General features: G+C 37.3%; 3 protein-coding genes across 6 annotated transcripts in view; 2 read left to right on the top strand and 1 right to left on the bottom strand.

Annotated features, from left to right (window-relative positions):
• Positions 1–2392, top strand: part of LOC116289637 (ATP-dependent RNA helicase DHX58) — a 28368-nt gene extending 25976 nt beyond the window's left edge. Inside the window, exons 14-15 of the mRNA XM_089024728.1 lie at positions 148–411; positions 655–2392. Coding sequence (XP_088880854.1) covers positions 148–411; positions 655–891 — 501 coding nt within the window. The 3' untranslated portion in view covers positions 892–2392. The remainder of the gene's footprint in view (positions 1–147; positions 412–654) is intronic.
• Positions 2393–3582: 1190 nt separating this feature from the next.
• Positions 3583–20587, top strand: LOC116304010 (choline transporter-like protein 4). The gene is made up of 27 exons (XM_031713655.2): positions 3583–3943; positions 6577–6625; positions 7129–7202; positions 7800–7881; positions 8413–8509; positions 9331–9438; positions 9742–9802; positions 10523–10640; positions 10906–10948; positions 11046–11086; positions 11430–11480; positions 12343–12404; positions 12804–12929; positions 13262–13361; positions 13895–13987; positions 14458–14539; positions 14912–14979; positions 15643–15772; positions 16545–16591; positions 16749–16843; positions 17186–17228; positions 17577–17646; positions 17730–17803; positions 17928–17998; positions 18489–18553; positions 18842–18926; positions 19427–20587. The coding sequence occupies exons 1-27, from the start codon at positions 3874–3876 to the stop codon at positions 19534–19536; spliced, it is 2115 nt and encodes a 704-aa protein (XP_031569515.1). The 5' UTR covers positions 3583–3873; the 3' UTR covers positions 19537–20587.
• Positions 19872–24937, bottom strand: LOC116304016 (galanin receptor 2b). 4 transcript variants are annotated; one of them, XM_089024731.1, is made up of 3 exons: positions 24578–24937; positions 22499–22601; positions 19872–21478 (listed from the first exon to the last, which is right to left on the bottom strand). In XM_089024731.1, the coding sequence occupies exons 2-3, from the start codon at positions 22588–22590 to the stop codon at positions 21286–21288; spliced, it is 285 nt and encodes a 94-aa protein (XP_088880857.1). In that variant the 5' UTR covers positions 22591–22601; positions 24578–24937; the 3' UTR covers positions 19872–21285. The 4 variants fall into 4 exon arrangements, with proteins under 4 accessions (XP_088880857.1, XP_088880856.1, XP_031569523.1 ...); XM_089024730.1 differs by lacking the exon at positions 24578–24937 and adding an exon at positions 23785–24467; XM_031713663.2 differs by having other exon boundaries at positions 19872–22601.
• Between the last annotated feature and the right edge of the window lie 97 nt (positions 24938–25034).

Raw genomic sequence — 25034 nt, 5'->3', positions numbered from 1 at the left:
TCGGTCATGGTAGGTTCTATAGACCTGGAAGGTATAGCTAGTTGTCTTACACTCGTTTGAAAATGTCGTCTATTTCGATTCGTGCCTTGAAAGTGCCACGTGTCGCGCCGTCTCATACTCATACGGGCATATCTACTCTCTTCACAGATCGAGAGCATCCAGAAAAAAGATGTCCAGAATATCAAAATGAAGAGTATCCTAAGTGCAAAGAAGAAAAGAGGTGACCTTCAGTGCGACGATGTGACATTCTTCTGCAGAAGGTGCAACAAGATGGCGTGCCAGTTGAACCAGTTTCGCCGGCTCAAAGACACCTTCCATGTCATTTTGGACAAGACGTTTGTCGATGAAAAAGTCCAGTTAAAACCGAGGAAAAGATCCAAAAAAATTGATGACATACTGATTGAAAATAAGGTAGTTAGGAAGGTCTAAATTTTAAGTTCAATTTCAATTCAATCTGCGATCAGTCTATTGCGCAAGGTCGTTTCAGGGTATCGATACAATTTGAAGTCGCGGGTTTGAACGAATAATTTTTAATTACAAATTGTGTGCGTTCGATGCGGCTTTGGGAGCAGTTTTCAAGACGGATTTAACATGTCGCTTGTTTCTTGCGACATGATGACAGGTTTCTAAAGATCATCTCTGAATCTTTTCCAGGTGCATTGCAAGGAATGTGACGAAGACTGGGGTACAACAGTGAAGATCGATGGCTGTACATGGCCATGTCTGAAGATCACTGCATTCGCTGTTGAATACCCACAAAGTAAAAGAAACATGTACAAAAAGTGGAGCGAATTCCCGATAGAGATCCCGGAAGCTCAGCTCTCGGAACTTCTGCAAAACGACGAAAGCCTGGATCTAGACCTGGATGACATGAATTTCGATTTCGAATGAATTTCGATTTCGGTTGAGCGTAACAGAATTTTGGCTTCAAAAATAATTTCAATGCATGGATTTAAGTTTTTCACGTGGCAGCTACGTTCATTGGCATAAGTATTGAAACTTCTATTTATGCCAGGTTCTAATCTTCCCGGCATAGATGCCTATGAGTACGCTAAACAGACCGCACAAAATCTAGTGTTCCAAGCAACTGTGGCTAGCTGTCGCGTAAATAAGGTCCGTTGCTAACCCCACCAAGCATTTATTTTGTAGTTTAAAACTAGTGGTATTAGAGATAAATTGTATATAAATATTGCACATAATCATCTTATTTTTGCAACCGTGAAAGCCATGCACTAATTAAGCTGGAATGGAAGGGCTTCCTGTACGTGCCACAAATCATGCATGTACATAAGGTCACCTAATAATGAAACTACTCTGTGTATCAGAAAACTAAAACAGACTCTACTTCTCGTATGTGTAATAATGCTGAAAACTCTTCCATAAATCGATTATGTACTGGATAATGCACATCCACTCAAGGTGCTTTGTATGTCATTTAGTTGGTAAATCAAATGTTAATTTAGAGCTTCTTTCTACTTGGCTGACATAAAGGAATTTGAGAGCGTCTTTCTATATATTCTGTTTCAGCTAAGCTTATTTAAGTGTTCCGCTTAAAATATAAAATAAAATGGTAGAACGAACAAAAACATCTTTATTAAAATATATGTTAAATTGAAATTTTAATAAAGGCTTTTTTTTGTTCTCTGACTTAAATTTAAGATATTGGTATTGATCAAGAGATTGATTATTCTCAATTTAGCTGAATTGGCGTTTTTCAGTTTTATTTGTGGCCCGTCAAGATTGGATGCGCATGCACGCAACCTTGAGAACACGGTGTATTCTAAATATGGATTGTCAAAGAGGCCAGAATACGCATGACTGAATGACTGTACATGCATGAGAAACTGCATAGCATCGTCAAACATGCCGGACTTCACAAAATGCCAAAACTTAGTGTCTATGCTCGAAACTTTAAAGGCTAATTCTTTCATTTTACGTGCTTGTTAATACAGTATCTTGGCCTGACAAAAGGATATTCTGGAACTTTTTGTATTCTTGGAGAAAACAAATTAACATTTATTTTCTTCACTCAAACTCTTCCAAATTCTTAGAAACGTGAAGAAATGCACGCATACGGAAACGCGTTTCGATCCCACACGTCTCGCTGTAGCTACAGTTCCTTATATAAATACACTAACACATACATAAGTGTTGGAGCTGGGTAGCTTACAGGATTAGGTACTGTAAGTACGAGACCCAGCTATGAAAAAGTGCGTATTGAGACTGAGATGTGGGCAGAAATTAGGATCTGCATGCAAGGTAAATCTCAGTTACCATAACGTACAGGGAGAGTTAGGAAAGCCCCTTGTGGTTACCGAGGAACGGGGGCGGTGGGGAGCTAGCCTGTCTCTTCCTTAAAAGGCATGTTGCCATTTACTTTGCTATATTAAAATTGAACAAACGTAATTTGAACTGATCACAACTCGGTAGTTTGATAGCCTCAATGTGGTTGTCGAACTTCCAAGTGCAAAGTGCAGTTAACCCCCAATTTTTTAGTAAGCGTGTTCGAAATAAAGAAAATAACCCTTTTATCAGCACACTTTCACTCGTCTCCATGCATTTTACTTTCATGATGACCAATACGGCCACGTAAATAGGCGGTTCTCACTTGGGAACGTTAAACATATTCCATATTCCAAATTCAATTCTAGGATTTTTATTATGCCTATCTGAGAGTCACCATAGTAAATAACTTATCTAATTTAGGTGACGTCACCTATTCAACAGTGAGACTAAAAGCACTCTATGGCGTAGTGTGTGAGCGTATGTGTAACGGGTCACTGATTGACAATGAACAATGCGTCATCAAATTACGTCTGAATCCCATTGTCATGTTTAGTAACTACGAGTCTTTATATTACAGCATTCATCTATTTATTTGCCGAAGAGTGTTCTTTAAAAATGCGAAAAAATGACACTATTTTAGCTGACGCCACATAAATTTGAAACTACGAGCAAACAACTGAGATCAGGGGGAGAAACGATGATACGAAGTGAATGTCTATTCACTCATTCTCTGGTAAAATCAACCCCCCGGATTGGCATGACCGTTATTTGGCGCGACTTTACTATTCTAGGTGACGTCAACTAAATAGTTATCTAAGTTAGATAAATTTATCTAACTATTCAATAGTGAGACTAAAAGCACTCTAGCAAGTGCAATGTTTATAACATTCTGATCTAGGAGTACTTATGTACTTTCTGCATGGCTTGAAAAGTTTGCAGAGTTCGCAGCTTGATTCAAACATCTTTGTTGCTTTCCCCCCTTCTTTTAAAACATCTATGTTGCTACTCTTTCCAATAGAAATATCAAATAATAAAAATCTTGGCTTTGACAACGAAATAGAAATTTTCTACTTGCACTTCTGTGTGAATTTAACTGATTAAATACAGTCAGAGCTGGGCAGTTTGAAGACCAGTAACCTTTGCTTTTGCTAATGAATATTGAAACTTAAATTGGAAGTTTAGTTTTTTAATCTCTTTATTTCCCCAAAGTATTGAAATTTTTCTGAGAATGTGAAAAGTGAATATTTATTACGCGCGTTTCTACAACAAGCTGCTCCGGTTACCATCACAAATATACTCTCTAGTACTCCCAGGGGATTAATGAAGATAGCCAAACAACCAATCAAATCACAGAAAATGAACAATTACCCATGAGCTCCCCCCTCCAAGGAATAAATTTGACACCCTAGAAGAATAAAAATAAGCTAGCGCTGCGACTTCGGACTTTTTTTGTCGCTTTTTAAAATTAAATCAGCAGTTAAAAAACTGCGATGCAGATAGTTTTTTAGGATTGTTGTCAAATACAGAATATTCTTTGTTGATTTGTATTTTCATAAAGCGTTTCAAGGATTTTTTCGGGTTTAAAACATGGGCTGTTGTGGAAACAGAACTGGCGACCGGGATGAGGACGTGGAGATGAAGGACACCAAAGAATGGGGTAAGTTCCTCTTTTAACGCTTTTAGTACTTTAATATTGCCAAGTTAAATTGCTTATAGATTAATCTATAGTATCGAGACCCTGTCAAAGTTGATTTATGTAGAATATCTTCTTTTTTTACGGGTTTCTATGGCCAGAAAGTGCGAGCAAGATGAGTCTTATTTATCGACCCCTGTGAATCAGTCGCTCCTCGCTCCTTCAGTATTGACTTTTCTAAACTTCCTTCTCAGCCAGCTGCAGCTTAACTTGACAGCTTTGAATATTTTTTTAATGCGTTCTAGACGAAAAAGCACAAAGTAATCGTATCGTCCTACGATCGAGAGCGGTTTTCGACGTGAATACCGCTAATTATTTGTGCGAAACCACATCTTTTTCTCTAAGCTTTTACCCAATCTTGAACCTGACGTAAGTCTTAACTTAAATTTCTTATATTAATTTTGAAAATTCTCATTATTGTCCTTCTTTGAGACCCTGCAAAATCTTAGAATAAGATTATACTTCGATCGTCATTTTTCGTGGAATTTTTTTTATTCAAAGTTTATTATTAACTCACACTATGTATATTGTATTTGATTGTTTAGGAAAAAATCAGCTACTTTCAATATAAAAAGTAAATTTTTGAAGTCTTGTAACTAGATTTTCTGGGGTGATTTCTTTTACCAATAATTTCCAATGCTTAATCTAGAAATTTTAAGTCCCTGCCTTAATAAAAAAATTCAAATTATTAACTTACACCGGATAAGTTTAATACATAGTGTTTTGAATAATTTTGGGTTCAGTATTCGTGTCTATACGGCCAAAACGGAATATTTTTATTTAACTAACAAGTAGATTATAATCTGTTTTACATTGACTCTGTTTACCCTGCTAAATGTTAAAAAAAAAGTGGCTGAAACATGTTTTCAAAAGAGAATGACTTTTGAACAATAGTTTTGTCAGAAATATGACGCAGATAAATGTTTTTTAATGCAGGGGCGGATACAGGATTTAAAAAGGGGGGGTGGATAATTTTTAAAAAGTTCTTTTGAGCCTTCTTTTTAATGGTAAAAAATGATTAAATTATAACACAGTGTACTGAATACTTGTGAATGCAGCTAAATTTTGACTCTTGACATGTTTTGTAATTAGATGCAACCATATTCTTCTGTTTTCCTAAAATATTCACTTTTACTTTAAAAGGGGGGGTGGAAATCCACCCCCCCGTATCTGCCCCTGTAATGATTATTTGTCTTAAGAAAATTTATGCATGTTTGCTATAGAAGAACTTGCGAAAGCATTTGTGCAATGATTTAATCTTACTAGGATTATTTATTATTGAATTTAGGAAAAGAAATTCATGCTTCCTTACAGCTTTAACTTGGTGCATGACATCATCCTTGATATATAACTAGAGTTTGTGTTAATTCATTGCTGTCTTTTTATAGTTGAATGCTTGAATAATCATTTGAAAAGTCCTTGAATTTAGAATTTGTTTTCAAGTATGCACTTAAAAAAACCTTATAGGTAGCATAGCTACATGTACAAACTCATATGGAAAGGGCAAAGAAAAAAAACATTTTCAAATAAGCATTTTCAAAAAGATTGATTATAATTGATTTAATAAATAATTCAAGTTGCATTTGTGTGTTATGCTAAAGCAATTTTCCTTGTCATTGCCTTCACTTGGTACAACTATCGAATACCCCGCACTTCAACTTTTTGATGATTAGTGTGGCTAATTAATTAAAATTATATATTCACATACACAGGCAGCCTGCATGTTCAATTTGACGCATAGCATGTGTTGACGCGTATCCACTTCATAGAAGTATATGTTGTTTTCAAAACACTCAGAAAATATTAAGACACAGGCAGCCCGCATGCTAAATTTGAAATTAACGTACCTTCTGTGAGGTAAAATCCCACATAGCCAGATCGCAAATTGTAGTATTGCAAGATGATTAAGTTGCAAACACATGTCAAGTAATCTTGCAAATGCCAATCAGTGTTAGAATTGAAGTAGAACATATTATTATTATTATTATTATTATTATTATTATTATTATTTATTTATTTTTCCTGTGGTATGGGTTGTGTAGCGGCAGCCACAGGCGCCAAGCATAGCTCACAGCCTACCACAGTTTGTGGTTTTTCTTTTTGCTTAAAGCGCCTAGAGCAGACTTGGATAGCCGCTATATAAATATTTATTATTATTATTATTATTATTATTATGATGATGATGATGATGATGCCATCATTAAATACTGCTACCAGAATCCCTTGCAAACTTTCATTTTGTTCACCAAATAGCAGATATTATGGATGCATCAGCAAATGAGATGCAAATAAGACAACAAGCATTGTATCACCCCAATATATATAGCCTCAAAAATTAGTAATCTAAAAATTTTCAAAAGTATAAAACTATTATAAAAAATTTCTGGATATTGCCGACATACATACCTCTGTACATACCTTTCCTTCAACTCGTTCCACAACAGTTTGACAGGATAGCCAATAAAATTTAAATATTGATGATTGCATCTATTAAAGAAAGGAATGACACTCAAGGATTCTAATTAAATGGGATATAGTCTGACATGGGGAAACATTAAATCCAAGCTAGAGGTTTGTTACCAATTTTTTTCTTTCAGGAAAAGCTAAGTCATTCGACCCAAGTTTTAATGGTCCCATCAAAAACAGGTATAACAAATCTGGCAAAACAGATAAGGAGAATATAGGATTATGGGAAGGGATAAGTCACCTGGTGCCGAATCAAACAACACAAAAAGATTAGCAAAGGAAACCTAGGGTACCCCACCCCCCTCTGCTTCTTAAATATTATAAAACTCATGTTTTAATCTAACTTTATATTTTTGATGTCAAAGATTTTAAAACTTGAAGTGGTGGAAAAAAAGGCATACTCCTTAAAAGCACATTTACACTGAGCAATTTTCTCTGCAACTTGTCTCGCAACAGCTTGCGACACAAGTTGCATAAGTGTTTGCGCGGAGCAATGGGGACACAAACAATTGCGCTAACTTGTCACGCGATATTTGTTCAAATTACGCTGTAGGTTACACGCTGCAATGCTCCATTCAACTTGTGTCGCAACAACTATGCAAGACATTTTGCAGAGAAAATTGTGCTGTCTAATAATTGCACCTTAACTTTGTATGTTACTTTATATTCCTTTATCTAAACAGGAGCTGCACAGACATACCATGCTGTATTCTTTTCGTTCTCTACATTGTGGGAATGCTTGCTCTTGGAGGAGCAGGTAGGATTTAGCAACTCATTCGTTACTAATCATTAATACGTAGAACAGTTTTTGTATGAGTAGTAAATGTCAACATATAGTACTGTCTTACTGGCTCATACACAATGTAATGTCATCCCATTAAAGAGAATATTGGCATCCCATGGTCAGATTTATTGCTCTAAGAGATACGATATTATATGACCCCTTATTTGATTTGCATACCCTTATCATTTCTAGCTTAAGCCAAAAAAGCAAAAAAAAAAAAACTTCCACGAGAAATGGAGGGTCACAAGACAATGAGATGCAACGCCATCTTTATTGTTTAAGTGAAATTGACAAAGTTGATCTAACAGTTTCTTGGAAGTAATACTATACAGAAAATCATGTGAAAGAGATTTAATTTAGAGAGGGTTGATACTTGACTGTTGCAACCAACATGTGAATAAATCATTCATAGTGTTACCTGGCTCATTTAGCTCTTATAGTAAGTTATTCTAGGTAACCCCTACTTAACCATTTTTCTGTAAATATACTTTTATTTATATTTTCTCCTCATTGTCATCTGTGACGTACAAATAAAGCACATTGCATAAACTGCTCTTTTTTCACTTGAAGCATTTTACATGGGTAATCCATACAAGCTGCTAAACTCTGTGGATTCATTTGGCAATATCTGTGGATACTCTGAAGGCTATGTGTAAGTAAACGTACAGAGATGTGTTCACGCTAGCCACCATGACCTCCTAAGTATTAATTTTTAAAGGAATGCCATTGATAGATTGTCATGTTTTTATCACTTCTAATAATAATATTAATAGTAGTAATAATAGTAATAATAATAATAATTATAATAAAAACTTTATTTCCTTTTTTTTGAAATACGATTGTAAATCTCACTGTTAAGGTAATTTACAATCGGCTACTTGAATTAACTTTAAAAAATGATAAAAAATATACTTCTTTGGTTACAAGATTATGGATTATATATAGATATAAAGAATATATAAAATGGAATGAAATGGAAAAAAATCTAGAATTAATATAATAATAATAATAAGAAGAAGAATGATAATAATAATAATAATAAATATGGGACTTATATAGTGCTAGATTTTCAATACCTATTAGCTCAATAGCACTTTGCGACTAGATTTAGAAGCTAATAAATGATAATTTATTATGATAGTTTATTGAGAAGTGACTGTCAGAATTCTTTTTTGGTTTTCAGAGACAAGCCAAAACTGGTGTTCTTTGATTTAACAGAATGTATTAGCCCTGCAGGCATATCAGCAAACTTGTTTGCTTACTCTTGCCCTACAACTCAGGTAATATATTGCTTGATTATATTTGCCGTCATTTTCTCTCTGGTGCAGAATATACATCAGCTGAATCACAAGTTTTCAATATTTGTCAGTATTAAAATGCCTTTAATATAACACCTTCTGACAATATTCTCAGTATTTATTCCATTTCTACATGGGGTAAGCTGTTGGACGACCCAAAAAATTAATAGTTTGAGTGCGGCTTCTTAAAGTTATAATTAAAGGTTTTTCCATGCCATGTGCTAATGAATGTGGCTATATGTAGTAATCATTTAAAACTCCATTTTACAGCTCCGTTCGAGTGACCACAAATAATAGTTGCAAGTCGAGGCTGCAATTTCCACGCATAGCAAAACTATACTTTTTATCATGCGCGGAAACTCAAGCCTCGGCTTGGAACGGAACTGTAAAATGGAGTATATTACTGGCATGGGTAAATTGAATTTGAAGTACATCTTCACCGTTTTACCGATTGCTCTCATAAAAATTATTGCAAGTTAGTTTTCACGTTCAGTGTTTCAAATATTACATGGAACTATACAACAACTAAACTACACCTTGCTAATAAGAGCTAGATAATATCGAAACAAACAGTACGTCTATTTTATTGCAATATGGCAGGCAGGTTTTTATTTTTCACTGGTCTATTTTGACAGGCTTCATATATGCCACCTCAATTCTGCAATGATGTCATTTCTCTGCATTACAGTATTTCAGATCAGCCAAATATATTTTTGTAATTCAGATAATTTTCAAAATTAATTTATAATTATGTCTAAATTAATTCATTTTTGAAAATTATTTTTATTTTTTTTCCAAATTAGGTTTGCCGTGAAAAATGCCCAGATTATAATGGATTGGGAGCAACTTTGCCTGTTGATGAAATGATTTGTCGGTATGATGTGAAGTTAACGGCTGGAATGCCTACAGCGGTAAGCTTTCTTGAATAACTCGTTACTTTAGATAAGTGCCAAATTTTCAGTAACACCATTTTTAATCAATTAATAAAAAAATTGACAGCAAGTTTAATTGGTAATAAAATGTAACTAATTAAGTGACCTCTAACGAATTGTAAAAATGATGATTCCGTCAGTTTGTTTCATAAAAAAAGTGATTGATTTATAGCTGAAGATTTGAAATTATTGAAAAAAACAGTGCTTCTTGAAATTAGAAGGACTCATTTTGCCAGAAGCCATCAATAATCTAAAAACATTTTGTAAAATGCTTTTTATCAGGAAAAATTGACTTTAATCAGGGAAAGAAAATGTGCTCCATATGTTTTGAAAAGTACTGATGGTAAGTAATATTATAAATGACTGAGATGAAACAATATCTAATTGTTTATAGAGGGAGATGCGTATTAACCATTTTACAGTTATACATTTAACAAATGGCTTTCATGGTGGCCAACTTTCATGGTACTTTCACACTCTAGCTAACACCAGATTAATCAATATTGTATCCTATAGCTCTAAACTGCCTATTAAACCACCACCCTGAGCTAGGTCAGTTAATAAGAGCATTGGTCTGTTGTGTGGGAGGCAGTGGTTTAACTAGTCTCGGCTGGACAAAGATTTATGGTCTCTGAATAGCTGATGATGAGAAGATGCTGCCATTAATATTTGTAATTGATTACATCTGTGAATGGTTAGATCTTCATGTAACTCGTATGAGCGTGTTAATAGCAATCCAGTCAATAGATTTTATTATTTATTTAAACTTACATGATTAATTGTCAGGAATCATGTTTATACAGAAACCATATGTCTTTCTTATGCTGCAGATATATTAGGAAGTGTTCACTTTATTATTTATTCATTGTTTGAGGAAGAGCCATGTAAACCATTAGGAGGGGGATGACGACTAGTTTTGGAACTAGCTTGGACTGCAGGGGGGGGGGGGGGGGGGGGGGGGAAGGGGAAGGAGGAGCAAAAATGTCAGAGGTTTTAGAGATGTCACTTGTCCATATGAAGTAAATCCTGTATTGAGTTTTGTGACCATTGTTTTGATTGTCAGTTCTGAACCGCTGTATTCCAACAATTGTGAGCAACCAATTGGGCAATCTCTTCCCTACTGCCAATGCAAACAACAGCAATGGGAATGTTACTGGATCTGAGGTGCAAGAAGGATCAGTGTAAGTTGCAACTGCAGCAACAGACTTCGGTCTTTACTTTGGACGCAATGTTTTCCCAATTTTCAGACCATGTGTCATTCTATTGAGAATAAGAAGCGCATGCATCTTTATAGTTTACTGTGACATTAGAGCAAGATAAAAGTTGTAGAGCACACGAGGCATGATATAATCATGGTTTTTCAAGCATTTCAACCAATAGTGTACTTAGTATCAGCATAGTATTTTATAAATCTATTGATAATATTCTAAAAATTGGTTCATTTAGGTATGTGCAGGCTTTGTTAAATCTACAGAACCTTGGGCTTAAGGTAAGATTCTTGAATAAAGATGGCACACAAAAACTTGTGAGCTCTCATAAAATTCACAAGAGACAAATGTCTGATCTACAGTTTGTTTTGATCTTAGGTTATTGCAGATGTTCAAGAATCGTGGTATTGGATCCTTGCGTAAGTATTTTAAGCATTTTGAAGGTAGAGTGCTTTGGCTCTTTAACAATTAAGTTATTAGCTATAAGCATTTGCTATAAAAAATAATTAATTCAGGGAAACTAATAAATTAATTAAAAATTAATCACATTTAGTAATTGATAATATAATGTCATTTCCTTATACAACTCAAAAAAAGAATCTACAGTAATTCTCTATGGGAAAACCATTGAAGAGTGTTATTGTGACAGAAGATTCTTATTTATACATGTACATGTCTTCTTAGCGTCTTGACTGCGGCATATTAAATTGAACTAAACTAGTACATGTCAAATTCATTATTCTTTGATATTGGTGTTAACAGGGCTCTTGGTATTGCCATGGCTGCATCATTTATCTACATTTTGATCATGAGGTTTGTAAGCTCCCCATTATATCAAGTACTGTATCATTAATAATAATTTACCATAATTATAAGTAATTATACAGCTTCTCATTAAACCCATATAGGTAACTGTACAATTATTTCCTTAATTGGACAGGTCTTGTTGATATGGGATTAATTAGGCAGCTATATAATTAATAGGTAATGGGACTTCCATGCTGCCCAATCAAGAAATAATTAGACTCGAAAAATTCCTCTGACTGACAAATTGGACTCGGCCTACGGCCTCATCCAATTTTGTCAGTCCTCGGAATTTTCCTCATCCAATTATTTCTTAATTAGACAGCATGGAGTCCTATAACATATACTAATCAAATAAGAATGAATGATGATGAGGATGATGGTCAAATTGTGATGATACTGATGAGGATGGTGATGTTGATGATGATTGATGGTGATCAAGAGAATTTAGTGGTAATGATGAAGATAACTGATGGTGATGGTGTACAACTGATGATGATGTTGATGATGATGATTGATGATGGTGATGAAGAGAATGTTGGTGGTATTGATGAAGATAACTGATAGGGATGGTGATGGTGTACTACTGATGATGATGGTGATGATGATGATGTTGATTAATGATGATGATGAAGAGAATGTTGGTCATGAGGTAATGATGATGATAAATGATAGGGATAGTGAACAGGTACAGGTACTGCTGATGATGATGAAGAGGATGTTGCTGATAATGATGATTATAACAGCTGATAATGATAGATGAAAGATGATAATGTCGTTGGTTATAATGTTGGCTATAATAATCAACATTTGTTGGTGTTGAAGATGCATAGCAACAAAGTCTAATAGATATTTTAATTTCAATGTTTAGATGGGTAGCTGGCTTACTTGTCTGGCTGACAACCTACGCGGTCCTCACTCTTGTGGGTTTCAGTAAGTATCTTTGAATGTTTTAAATAGTCAGTTACTATTTTCGAATCTACATTGTAATATATTGGGGACTACAATATTATAATCTTGGTGGCACATGCTGCTATGGCGTTGTTTCTCACTACTGCGTAGTTCAAGTCTGGGGTTGCAGGTTTGATTCTCGACTAAAGCATGTGATTATGCAATTTCGGGTTGTTGTGGGTGGAGTGAACCTCATTGAAGAGTCCCTAATATAATAATGTAGAAACCATTATGTGGATTGTATGGTTGTAAAATATAAACAAATGCTTAAACAAATTGATACATAAATACAATCTGTTAGTCAACTGTAAAAGAGAACAAGGTAGAAAGCAACCTTTTAAAGTTTAATATTTTAATTCGTTATGATCTTCATCTCTTTAGGTGTTTATTACAGTTGGACGCAATACAAATTGCTGTCGACAAATTCCAATGCTACCAGTAGTGTTGACATTGTAATAGGTGGACTTGATCAGTATACAAACAGTGCCGACACCTGGTATTATCTCAGTAAGTTGAAAATGACTTAGATAATTTTAGAGCAGCTAAAGTTGAACAATGATGAAGGATTTGTTGAAAACTTTTAATTCAATGTGTAATTCCAGAACGTATTCATACCCCCACGATTTTTTAAGACCCCCCCCTACCCCCAGGAAATTTCAATTTTCTTCCATGCAAACTCTTTATAATTTCGTTTTTTCTCTACTCCCCATCCCTTGAAAAATTCCTATGGAACTAACACAATTTGTGACTTTGGGAGGTTGTTTCAGGGTATCTATCAAATTTGAAGGTTTTTTGTAATGCCCTTCTTGTATTAAATAGATATTTATTTATTTCTTCAGCTATCATCCTTGGGATCATCCTCGCAATTCTTGTACTGCTATTATTAGCTCTGAGAAAACGTATTCAGATTGCTATTGCTCTGATCAAAGAATCCAGCAGGTATCGTATATTGATTAATGCTGTAAAAAATTATCAGGAAGTCCTATACATTTCTATTATGGCAAATTACTGTTAAACTAAGCCATCTATTAAAAATATCTCAATGTTATGCTTGTCAAGAAATTCTTGGCCCGGTTGTACGAAGGGTGGATAGTGCTATCCAATGGATAAATTCATTGGAGATCTGTGAGAATTGACTTATGTACTGGATGAGGCCAAACAAAAATAAAAAAAAGTGTGTTAATTGGGGTTGGTAGGTGTTCTTTTATTCTGATACAGCAGTGAAAATGGGCTTACTGGGAACCCTGTGGTGCATTTGGGAATTTTAAAAAATTTTAGGGTCAGCAAAAATCGGCAAGAAAATTAGGGTCGGTCGTGCAACAGGAAACACACTTATTTTTTGTTTGCCCTAAGGATTTATCCATCGGATAGAGCTTAGTCCACCCTTCGTACAACCAGGCCCTGATATTTTGTGATTCATAAAAAGAACTAACCAAGGTATTAAATGCATATTTTGCTTGTTGCTTCTACAGGGCCATCACTAACATGGTGTTCTCACTCTTCTTTCCCATCATTCCATGGTTGTTACAAATCATCTTGTTTGGGTGGTTTGTTTCTGTGCTGGCGTATCCTTTGTCATGATTATTTTGTTTTTAGCTGTTAAAAGTGTCTTTCTTGACTGACTGCCTTGATTGACAAACTTGTCTGACTGACTGTCACCCAATAGGCGACTTGCACTAAGAAATCACATGACATCATAGTGAAATAGGGCAATTGACCCATTTGAATGACTTTACAACTGACTTGATTGATTCACTGACTTGCATTGACTGACTATAACTGACAAGAAAAATTTTTTTTCTGAGTATTTTAATTTGCAGCTGCATAATTAGCTTGATATACTGTGAGGATCAGCTCAATAACTGACAAGAGTTGACTGTCACCGACACACTTGACTGCAACTGACTGACTGGCCATTGTAGGATGGGCTGGTAACTTGAACAGAGACATGGATACATTGTTGAAAGGGTTTACCCTGGCTAGTAATATGTTCTGTGATACTTGAAGATTAATTTCTCTTAACCAGTAATTTCAGTTTCTTGGTGACAGCTGGTACTCCTACATATTCCAATGTGGACAGTAATGGAACAGTTGTCTCAGCATGTGAATACGTAGGGGTATGTTATAGACAATAAAATATTTATGCAGTGAGGAAGAGGGAGTGGGTAGGTGAGTGGATGGAGGCATGGAGGGAGGGAGGCAGGCAGAGGGAGGGAGGGAGGCAGGCAGAGGGAGGGAGGGAGGCAGGCAGAGGGAGGGAGGGAGGCAGGCAGAGGGAGGGAGGGAGAGAGGCAGGGAGGGAGGGAGAAAGGTTGGCAGAGGGAGGGAGGCAGGGAGGCAGAGGGAGCGACGCAGGTAGGAAGGCAAGGAAGGGAGGGAGGGAGCAGGTAGGGAAGGTGAGGGAGAAATGACACTGAATTGTAACACGGATGCGTGATTCATTTACCAAACAAGCATTTAAACTCATTTTAATTATGTCTTGTACACAGAACATGGCAGATAACTTTGGAGTGAATGGTAACTTGTCTTGCAAGTTTATGAACTTCAGTGATAGCAAGTAAGACCGTGATTTAACTTGAATTGATTTAGATCTGATCAAAATTTTCTCAGATAAATTAAAAGGCCTTTTGCAACAACAGGTCACCAGACCCTACCCCCTGTATCAAAAATGAACACCAGAAATGGAAAGAGCACCTTGATATTTGTATTAATGGCATTAATACAAAATCGAATATTTTATAAGAATTTGTATGGGGAAATGGCATCTCTTTTTATGGGGGGGGGGGGGGGGGGGGTCACGTGACCTGTCATTACCTATTGGAGTTCTAGACCTTTTTATTATTTTATTTCGTATAGGAAATTGCACCATCTCGAGTACAATTCGGAATTTATGGGTATTAGCGATGTACTCCTCTTGTCCAATCTGACAGAATCGAGTAATTTTGTTGAGTGTATTATAAAGAAATAAATTTGAAAATTTAAAATCATCACAAAACTCATTACAGCTAGCAATGTTGACAAGGGCTGTCAATATGTTTGGACCTACAAGAATGGCTTGGACCTTAGCCTGGATAGCGGGGCTTTGAGGAAGGGAGAGAGACTGAGGAGGAGGAAGGAGGGAAGGGAAGGGAATGCCTGCTATGAAGACCCTGTTATACTATACTATACTAAATACCCTAGTACAATCCCTTAGATTTGTGTAATTTTTATTTATTTCTAGCGTGTTGTTGGGAATGCAAGTATATCATCTCTTTGGTTGGTTCTGGTTGATGAATTTCATCATTGCTCTGGGTCAGTGTGTGCTGGCTGGTGCCTTTGCATCTTACTACTGGGCTTATGACAAGAAGAATGTAAGTTTTTCTGGTTTGTTTGTTGCGATATGCCAGAAAGAACAATCTGGCATTTACTGAGGTGCATGTGACATCATCGCCTCATTGTGACCTCATGACATCATCATGACATCATAATCTCCTTGTGACTTCATGACCTCATTGTGACTTCATCATGACCTCATCATGACCTCATAATGACATCATAATCTCCTTGTGACCTCATTGTAACTTCTTCATGACCTCATCATGACATCATATTCTCCTTGTGACCTCATGACCTCATTGTGACTTCATCATGACCTCATCATGACATCATCATGACAGCATAATCTCCTTGTGACCTCATGACCTCATTGTGACCTCAACATGACCTCGTCATGACATCATCATGACAACATGTGATGTAATTAAGCCACCATTTTGTTTTGACACAAGATTTGAGTCTTGGTTTCTTTCGTAAAAATGTCAACCAATTTGTTATTCTCATGGTAAGGAATCCTCTGGATGCTCTGCCCAGTGAGTATAGTATCCTGTGGCTAGAGCTTATATAATACACCTAAGGCCCAGTATATCTTACAGCATCCCACAGCTTCCATGTAGGTGTATAAATGCCTTGGATATTGACGAACCACTTGGGGTTACCCGATCTCAATGCTCGGAGGTGACCTGTGATGAACTAGTGTCCCATCCAGGCGGGGAAGTACATCATACTTCTAGTCACTTCATGGTACAAAATGCTCTGTAAAGTCGATTAAGAGAATTAACGTTTTCTATCTTTTTTGTTCATCAGGACATTCCAGCCTTCCCTGTTGCTGCATCCTTCTACCGCACCTTAAGGTTAATTCAGCAAATTAAACCTCTTTAATTAAATGTCAAGTTCTTTTTGAATATTGCTATACTATTACTGCAATAGAGCGGTCAGTGAAAACTTATAATTTATATTTGCCATTACTTTTGTCTAGCAAGTGATTCATTTTGCTTGTTACTGTGTCAGGTACCACACAGGGTCATTGGCATTTGGATCTCTGATTATTGCTCTGGTCCAGCTTATCAGAGCTGGTCTGGAATACTTGGATCACAAACTCAGAGGTAAAGGAATTGTGTTTGCATGAAAGTACAATACAATACCACACCACACCACACCACACCACACCACACCACACCACACCACACCACACCACACCACACCACACCACACCACACCACACCACACCACACCACACCACACCACACCACACCACACACCACACCAAACCACACCACACCACACACCACACCACACCACACACCACACCACACCACACCACACCACACCACCCCACCCGACACCACCACATACAATACCACACTACACATCATTCCCTCGTCATCACCAGAGCTTGAAATCTTTAGAAATTGTATATTTCATTATGATTTAAAACTTTTTTCCAGGAGCACCAGGCCAGCAGGGAGAAATAGCCAAGTACATCCTCAAGTATGTACCTAGTGTTCTAATAAATAGTTTAGTTATAGACACCTTATAGTAGGTCATGTCGCACCCTGTTATAAATCAATTATATGACTGTATTGATATAATCTCTATAGGTGCATGAAGTGCTGTTTTTGTATTTATCAGTAGTTTATTGGTATAATAGACACCTTATAGTAGGTCATGTTGCATCCTGTTATAAATCAATTATATGACTGTATCAATATAATCTCTTTAGGTGCATGAAGTGCTGTTTTTATATTTATCAGTAGTTTATTGGTATTATAGACACCTTATAGTAGGCCATGTTGCACACTGTTATAAATCAATTATATGACTGTATAATCTCTATAGGTGCATGAAGTGTTGTTTTTGGTGTCTGGAAAAATTCCTCAAGTTCCTGAACAAGAATGCGTACATCGAGGTACAATGCCTTAACCTTTTCTTTATTACTTTCCAGATTTTGCTTTATTTCTCATTTATTTCTTTCGTTTCTTTTCCATTCAGATTGCAGTCTACGGGAAAAACTTTTGCGTTTCTGCAAAAAATGCATTTTTCCTGTTAATGAGAAACATTTTGAGGTGAGAGAAAACAAATTTACCCTCTTTATCATTGTGGCCATTATCATCATTACCATCATCATTTTCGCTATCACTGTTGCCGTTATCATCATCAAGGTTAATCGCTGTGTCTTTTGCTACTCAGGGTCGTGGTTCTCGATAAAGTCACAGATTTCATCCTTTTCATTGGACAGCTGTCAATCACATTTGGAATTGGTATGCTTATTGAAATTTAGATGTTTAAATGTAACTTTTTTTTCAAACAATATCGTTTTGAGTACGTTCAGTTCTTCTTTGGAGTAAAATTTCCCAGAGTGCAAGCTTGAGAGAATATTGCATATAAATGAAATTCTTATTTATCTAAAGGCCGGCTTAGACGGTACGATTTTCGCCTACAACTTTCGTATACAACACGCTCCGCCATCCCACAACTCGAGTCGTAGCGACAGACGCGAGCGTGTTGTATACGATAGTTGTAGGCGAAAATCGTACCGTCTAAACCGGCCTTTAGTAATCTCTTCACTCACTCTAGGGACACTGTTATTAATCGAGCCCTGTGTACCATAAATACAATGTCAACAAATTAATATAACAATATTTTGAAATATATATACAGCATGGGTAGCTTGTTTAATTCATTTCAAAAATAAGAATCTATTTATGATATGGCGTTGGTCAAGAAATAACCTGTTTTCTTGGATTTCAGGTGTTGGAAGTTTCTACTGGTTCGAGAGACAAAAGAACTTGAATTATTACCTCGCCCCAGTATTCGTAAGTTAAACGTTGCTTATATGCTTTTCTTACCGCGCGTTTGAACTTCATGCAGCTTGCTGCAGCTTCCTTCATTTTTAATGCGCGTGGTTGAAAAATTGGCGGGGGGAAAAAAAAATCATTCCCTGCTTTTTCGAGGCTAACATACATGTGGCTCTCGTTCTATGATGGAATTGGAATTTAGAAGTTCATTTTAGCAAAAATAGCAAAGAAGAAGAGGCTTTTTTGATGAAAGGTTGTCAGAGTTCGTTCGTCATTTTGGTTAAGATTCTGTTGTTCTCCTTCTAGATTATTGTCATTGGTTCGTACGTCGTCTCTGCAGCCTTTTTCAGCGTTTACAGCATGGCTATAGACACCGTATTCCTCTGCTTCTGTAAGTATTTTTATCGGCCCCCCTGGGGTTAAGGTCCCCTTAGTCCCTGAGATCGAGTGGAAATCATTTCATTCAAACTCTCAAATTCTTCTTTTTGAACGGTTTTCGAGTAGCATATATAACATCTGATATGTGATGATCGTATCAAAACCACCAACGCCACTTAACTATAAAAATATACAGCTTAGGCCGTTATGTGACAGCGTGGTACAATCACAAATCACAATAAAAATAACCCTAGTTGAGGGGGACATTGAGGGGGACAAATTCCCGAATTCATCGCATCACCGCTCGAAAAGTCAAAGAAACACCGACACCGCAATAGTTTGAGTCACTTGAGTTTAAGACATAGAATCACTGTTCAATGAGAAATCAAAAAGAACACCGACAAGAACGCCGACAACCCCCATGTACCCCTCCTAGTTCAATGCTGGTTGAAAGCCCAAAGATTGAATTGGAATTATTAGTTGGATTGGAATTTTTTTTCATTTTTGTCATAGTGGAAGACTTGGAGCGTAATGACGGATCAGATGAAAAGCCATACTACATGTCGAAACCTCTAAGGAAAATCTTGGGCAAAAAGAACAAGAAGCCAGAGGATAGCGACTAAAAGAGTTTTGTCATCTCGACAGCAAGTTTCATGTATATCAACTCTTAGCATACCATGATTGCTGCTAGCACTAGGGTTATCCTATCTGCATGTAAACCAACCTTAAAGGAATAGAATCTATTCCTTAGCTCACTCCTCTCCCCATCCATTTTTAATTCAAGTATGCTGATGCACTCGTTAAACTTATAAGGGGACCGTTCATTTTTTACTGAGTGGGGAGGGGAGGAGGGGTGTCATTTAAAACAATCAGGCCCAAGAGGGAGGGGGAGCATGCAAACGAATTTGAGTCGCACAGCACTTTTACTATAAACAGAATAGAAAGCATGGAGGGGTAATTGCCACAACAATAAAAGGTGCTGACACACGGTGCAACATTGCACGCAACATTGCAAGCAACAAATTTGAATCGGGGCGACACACATTGCAACAAAATCACGTAACATCGCTTGTGTCAGCCTGCTATGTTAAGATATTTGGTCAGAAGTTATCAATTTGGTGCAAGCTGATTGGCTGGAAATTTCATAATGTTGCAGGTAATGTTGCAGCCATGTTCATATGATGAAATTTGTTGCGCGCAATGTTGCAAGAGTAGAGCGCGATTCAACTAACTTCAGATTAGTTGCATGCAATGTTGCATGATGACCTCACCGTTAGTAATTTATTCACGCATTTAATATTGCCTTGCACATAGTATTTAACCGAATCCCGTTGATCGGTGAGAAATTTTTCACATTTAGTTACGTATCAGGTTTACTTCGGTGTTCATGAAGTTATTTTACGAACTGATTTAGAAGTTACGTTCTAATTCACTTCGTTCAAACGAACGTAAATTATTTACCCTTTATATTAAGAATAGAAAAGACTGAGACAGTTATATGGTAGGTTGGCTTGCGGACCAAACAAATCAGTGAGCTGAGCACCAAACAATGAAGGGAATAACTGCCTAACATACTCTGCATACCTACGGAAAATACATTTCCTAGAGCAAAGGATTTTTACATTCTTATAATCTATCCTGAATTTTAGTTCAAAAAGTGTGTTTGAATCCTGATCATGAGTTGTATTGTCGTATTGTGTGTGCTTGAGGTTATCCCGTGCGACCACTCGTAAGCGACCACCATAATATGAGGGTGCCAATGGGGGTACCCATGTGTCAGTTAACTACTCATTTTTCGGTCGAATGTCAATTAACTGTTAATTTAACAGTTATAATATGCCCTTTGCAGCTCAGTAATCACGTGCTGATTAATTCACTGAGAGCAGATGAATGAACATCTTGATTCCCATGGGTAAAATATACTGGAGAGCAAACAAACTTTCTACAACCTGTTTCGAGAGAGCGTAATAAAACTGCATTTCGTAACACACTGGATACACATTTCATTCAGCTCTTTTTACAAGTAGCTAAAAAGAATCACCAATTTAAAATAAAACGTAACGTGACCTTTAACTGCAAAGGGCCTATTATGAAAATTTTAATTTCTAGTTAGAGTGCAAACATTTACGGATATTTACGGTATTTACGGATTTGCTGGAGATTTCGGCCCGACACCGCTATCCAATGAAGGAAAGGTCAGTCGGCTCCTAACCGTATGAGATAAACCCATTGATATGACCAGCATGTCCAAAATGTGACATATGGATGATAGATAATCATCTACTCCTTTCCATGTGGGATGCGTTTAAAAAATCTTGCCGCAGCTATTTATCATGCAATGCATCATGGTAAATAGCACTTGTTCTCAGTCTTCACTCGGCTTCCGCCCTTAAGATCTGTTGATCGCTCGAAGTATTGTCTTGAGTTGAGGTTTCTTTGTTTCTTGCGAAGTGAATACTCCGGTACTTCTTATTCGATACACGAGACGACGTAGACGAAGCCAATAAAGATGATTCTCTGAAACGACAGCACAGAACTGCGACAATCTCTCGCTGGACGGTAGAGCTGTGGAAAGCATGGATAGTTGGAGTAAGGACAGCACTCGCATAAAACAACATTGCGACTATCGATAAGGCAATGAAATGCCTGTGCAACGGCATCACGTCACGTGGTTTGAAAGAATACAAAAGAACCACTACGACCCAAGGACCGTCCGTGATCAAAAAGGTCAGCACCACTAGTATGAGCATGCGCACTGCACGCAGCTTTGCCTTGGCGGCCGTTCCCTTAGCATCGGAGGTCCGGCTTCTTTGCCACAGCCGCTGGACCACTTTACCGTAGGCAACTAGGATCAAAATCAGTGGAAGTACGAATGCGAAAAGAAAGAAGATCGAGAAAGATATTTGTCCTTTTAGCTTGGGAGGAATGTCACATACGCGTAACGGTAAAATACACGTTGTAGTGTTATCAACAAAAGTTGAATTGAATCCCGTTGTGTTACCACTACTTCCGATCTCCGTGGCGTTACTACCTGTCACGTCATGAGGAATGTGATGGTTATTTAGATACTTCCACTTCAGCACGGGTGCGGGTGGTTTAGCTGAATGAGTAGTCAAATTAAACTTTCCTTCCAAAACAGCCCGGGTACTAAAATCCATGGATAGAACACGCATTTCGACACTATAAAGAAAAGGCGCAGAAAGGGCAATGGCTGTAAACCATACAACCGCAAGAGCTGTGAACTTTCGTTCCTCCATCATGATTCCTTTGAGGGGGGTCACGATATTTGTATAGCGGTCGAAAGCAATGGCGGCAAGAAGGCCAAATATGACAGCCACGCATGTGCAGATACTGAATACGAGTATCTTACAAGGAATGTTCGTTTTGACTTGAGCCATGCTTATGATCACCATCAAGGGCAATAAAATCATCCAGAGGACGAGCTCAGTCAGTGAGAGGTTAAACAGAAAGAAGTTTGAGAGGCTTTTCTTAACTTTCCTTCGTCTTACCATCACGAAACAAATAAGGAAGTTGATGATGAGACCAAGGAGGAGAAGAATTCCTTGAATGCTGCTGAAGACATACCGGGTCACTGTCATGGCTTGTTTGTCGGGGAAACCTCGACTGCGTCTTCCGTATTCCATGGCCTCTGATGAGCAGTATTCGTCGTAGGACATGACGTTAACTTCTATGGAAGAGAGATGTTCAGTTAATTAGCACTAATTGTCTTACTATTCTCACAAGGGAATACAAATTTGAACAAGAAAAGAAAATTCGCCAAGCATTTTGGTTGTGGTAGTAAAATGACGCCATCATGCAAACTGCCTCTTGGTATTTCCATGACATGACATTTATGACATGAATTCCCTAATATCTCCTCTCTCCCCTCCTCTCTCCTCTCTCAGTCTCCTCTCCCCTTTCTCAGTCTCCTCTCTCCTCTCTCAGTCTCCAGTCTCCTCTCTCCTCTCTCCTCTCTCCTCTCTCCTCTCTCCTCTCTCCTCTCTCCCTCTCTCCTCTCTCCTCTCCTCTCCTCCCCTCCCCTCTCCTCTGGCTTAAATAAGGTCAAATGATATGGGCAGCTGTCAGCAATCCCCGGCAGCAGTCATAATCTCCTTAGCGTGCAAATTGATCATTAACTGATTGCAATTGCTTTTATATTTGCAGTCTTATTCAAAATTCTATAACTTACATACACTTCCTCTTTTACTCCGACGAAGGACTAGCGTCCGAAGCGTTAGTAAATTTTTAAATCTTTTCACGGTGTAAAATTTACCCTTTTATCATTACATTTCCTATTGATAGACCGCTTGCAAGATATTACCAACATAGCCCTATCAAGAGGACAAAACAATAGGATCTTACTCTCTGCATAAGAACGGAAATTCATAGTTTTATCATCCGAGTTAAACGGCTCTGGGAAATATTGCTGGAACCGGTCTAAATGCTTGGGAAATTTTAATAGATTCCGTCTCTTATGAATAGTACAAATGTATGGACACTGAGAATAACATAACTGCGGATACACCGGCGAAGATAGAAGCAGAACGAATGTCTTCGTGCAGTAGTTGATCGACCTGAAGGTCCTAAAGGTAACGAGTGGGCCCGTAAGTTACGGTCAGAATTACCGTTTGTTTAGTCAATAAGTTTGTCAATAAAGGCTTGTACATTGGTCCTAAAGCTATTTTGAGTTTCGAAAATATCAATTAAAACTTCAAAATTTTTTGGTAGTTTACTTTTCGAATAATTTATATGGTGATTGGACTCAGAGTTAAGTTAATCATCCTCGAAACTAACTGAGAAACGTGAAACATTCTGTAATAATATGGCAAATAATATTTTTTATAAAGAAAGTTGAATCACCATGCTCTTACCTTTAAATTCTTATTATTTTAAGAGCTTTCAGCACCTTCGCTTTGTATTTCTTAGAAGCAAAATCCTTACGATTCTATTTTAAGTTGTTCAGTGGAACGGTTCTGCTGAAATTGCGAATTTATGCGACGAAAACCTACCATCCGTGCGAAAAATAGCAAGGGTTTTGTAAGAGTTCTTTGCATGTAACTTGAATCCACAGGCTGAACAGAGCCAAGCTAAGCTGTTTCTTGTCATGTATGCCTATGCGATTGTCACATGTTGACCTATATGTCAGATCAAGAAACCTATACCTTCCATCGATCTCTTATCAGATAATGAGGTCACAAGATACACAGTTATAGAGGAATTTTGTTCTAAAATTTGTTCTGGAATTTTCCATTATTTTGTCTAATTTGATTACTAAGGATGAAGGATTGTAATTGCAATGAACTTGGTTACATCCTCTACTTGGTCGTTCATCCTCACTTTGGGGACCGACTCACAAAACAAACAAAAAACTGAAAGAAGGGAGGGAGAAAAAGAAAACGAGGGTCTAGAAGGAGGAGAGGCAAGTGAAAGTCTGTCCAATAGGGACCGAGAAGCAGAAAGAGAATGAGCTGAAGGAGAAGGAGAAGAAGAAGAAGAGCTGAACAAGAAAAAGAGGAGGAGGAGAAGGAGAAGAAGAAGAAGCAAGAAGCAAGAAGCAAGAAGAAGAAGAAGAAGAAGAAAACAACTACAACAATAATAATAATAACAACAACAAAAACGACGACGACAACAAAAGCAAAACTGATAAAAAGTTCGTTCCATTACCTGGTCATTTGCACGAGCGGCTTTGTATTGTTCTCTTTCCTTCGAGCGTCATTCTTTTCTGTCTTCTTCCTCACTTCAGTTTCAATTTCTTCTTTCAATCTCATTCCAAAAATATCTCTCCACGAGAAACGATTCAATCCTTCCTTCCAACATCGTGGGTGTTGACTCCTTAACATTTCGCTTTTAAACCAGGTTATCACTCATTTTCAACAGCAGACGAAATTCCTTATTTTAGTGTCCACATTCTCGACGGACAGACGGCGAAACCTCCATATGGTCAGACCGGCCCCCAGGAATTGTACCAACCCATCTGAGGAATTTTGAGACTTCCTTGTAAGTGATTCCGAAGTGCTTTCAGCAGCTCATGTGATGAAAACGGAGAAGTTTAGCTTCCGTTGCTAAATGAAAGTTCCTCTAACAAAAATTGGGGTGAACCACTAGATAATTAAGGAGGGGA

The sequence above is a fragment of the Actinia tenebrosa genome, unplaced genomic scaffold, assembly GCF_029948245.1.
Source record: "Actinia tenebrosa isolate PJP-AT-01 unplaced genomic scaffold, QUT_ActTen_1.0 PGA_scaffold9__36_contigs__length_13948895, whole genome shotgun sequence".
Classification (NCBI taxonomy): domain Eukaryota; kingdom Metazoa; phylum Cnidaria; class Anthozoa; order Actiniaria; family Actiniidae; genus Actinia; species Actinia tenebrosa.
This window is presented reverse-complemented; position numbering and strand designations above follow the sequence as displayed.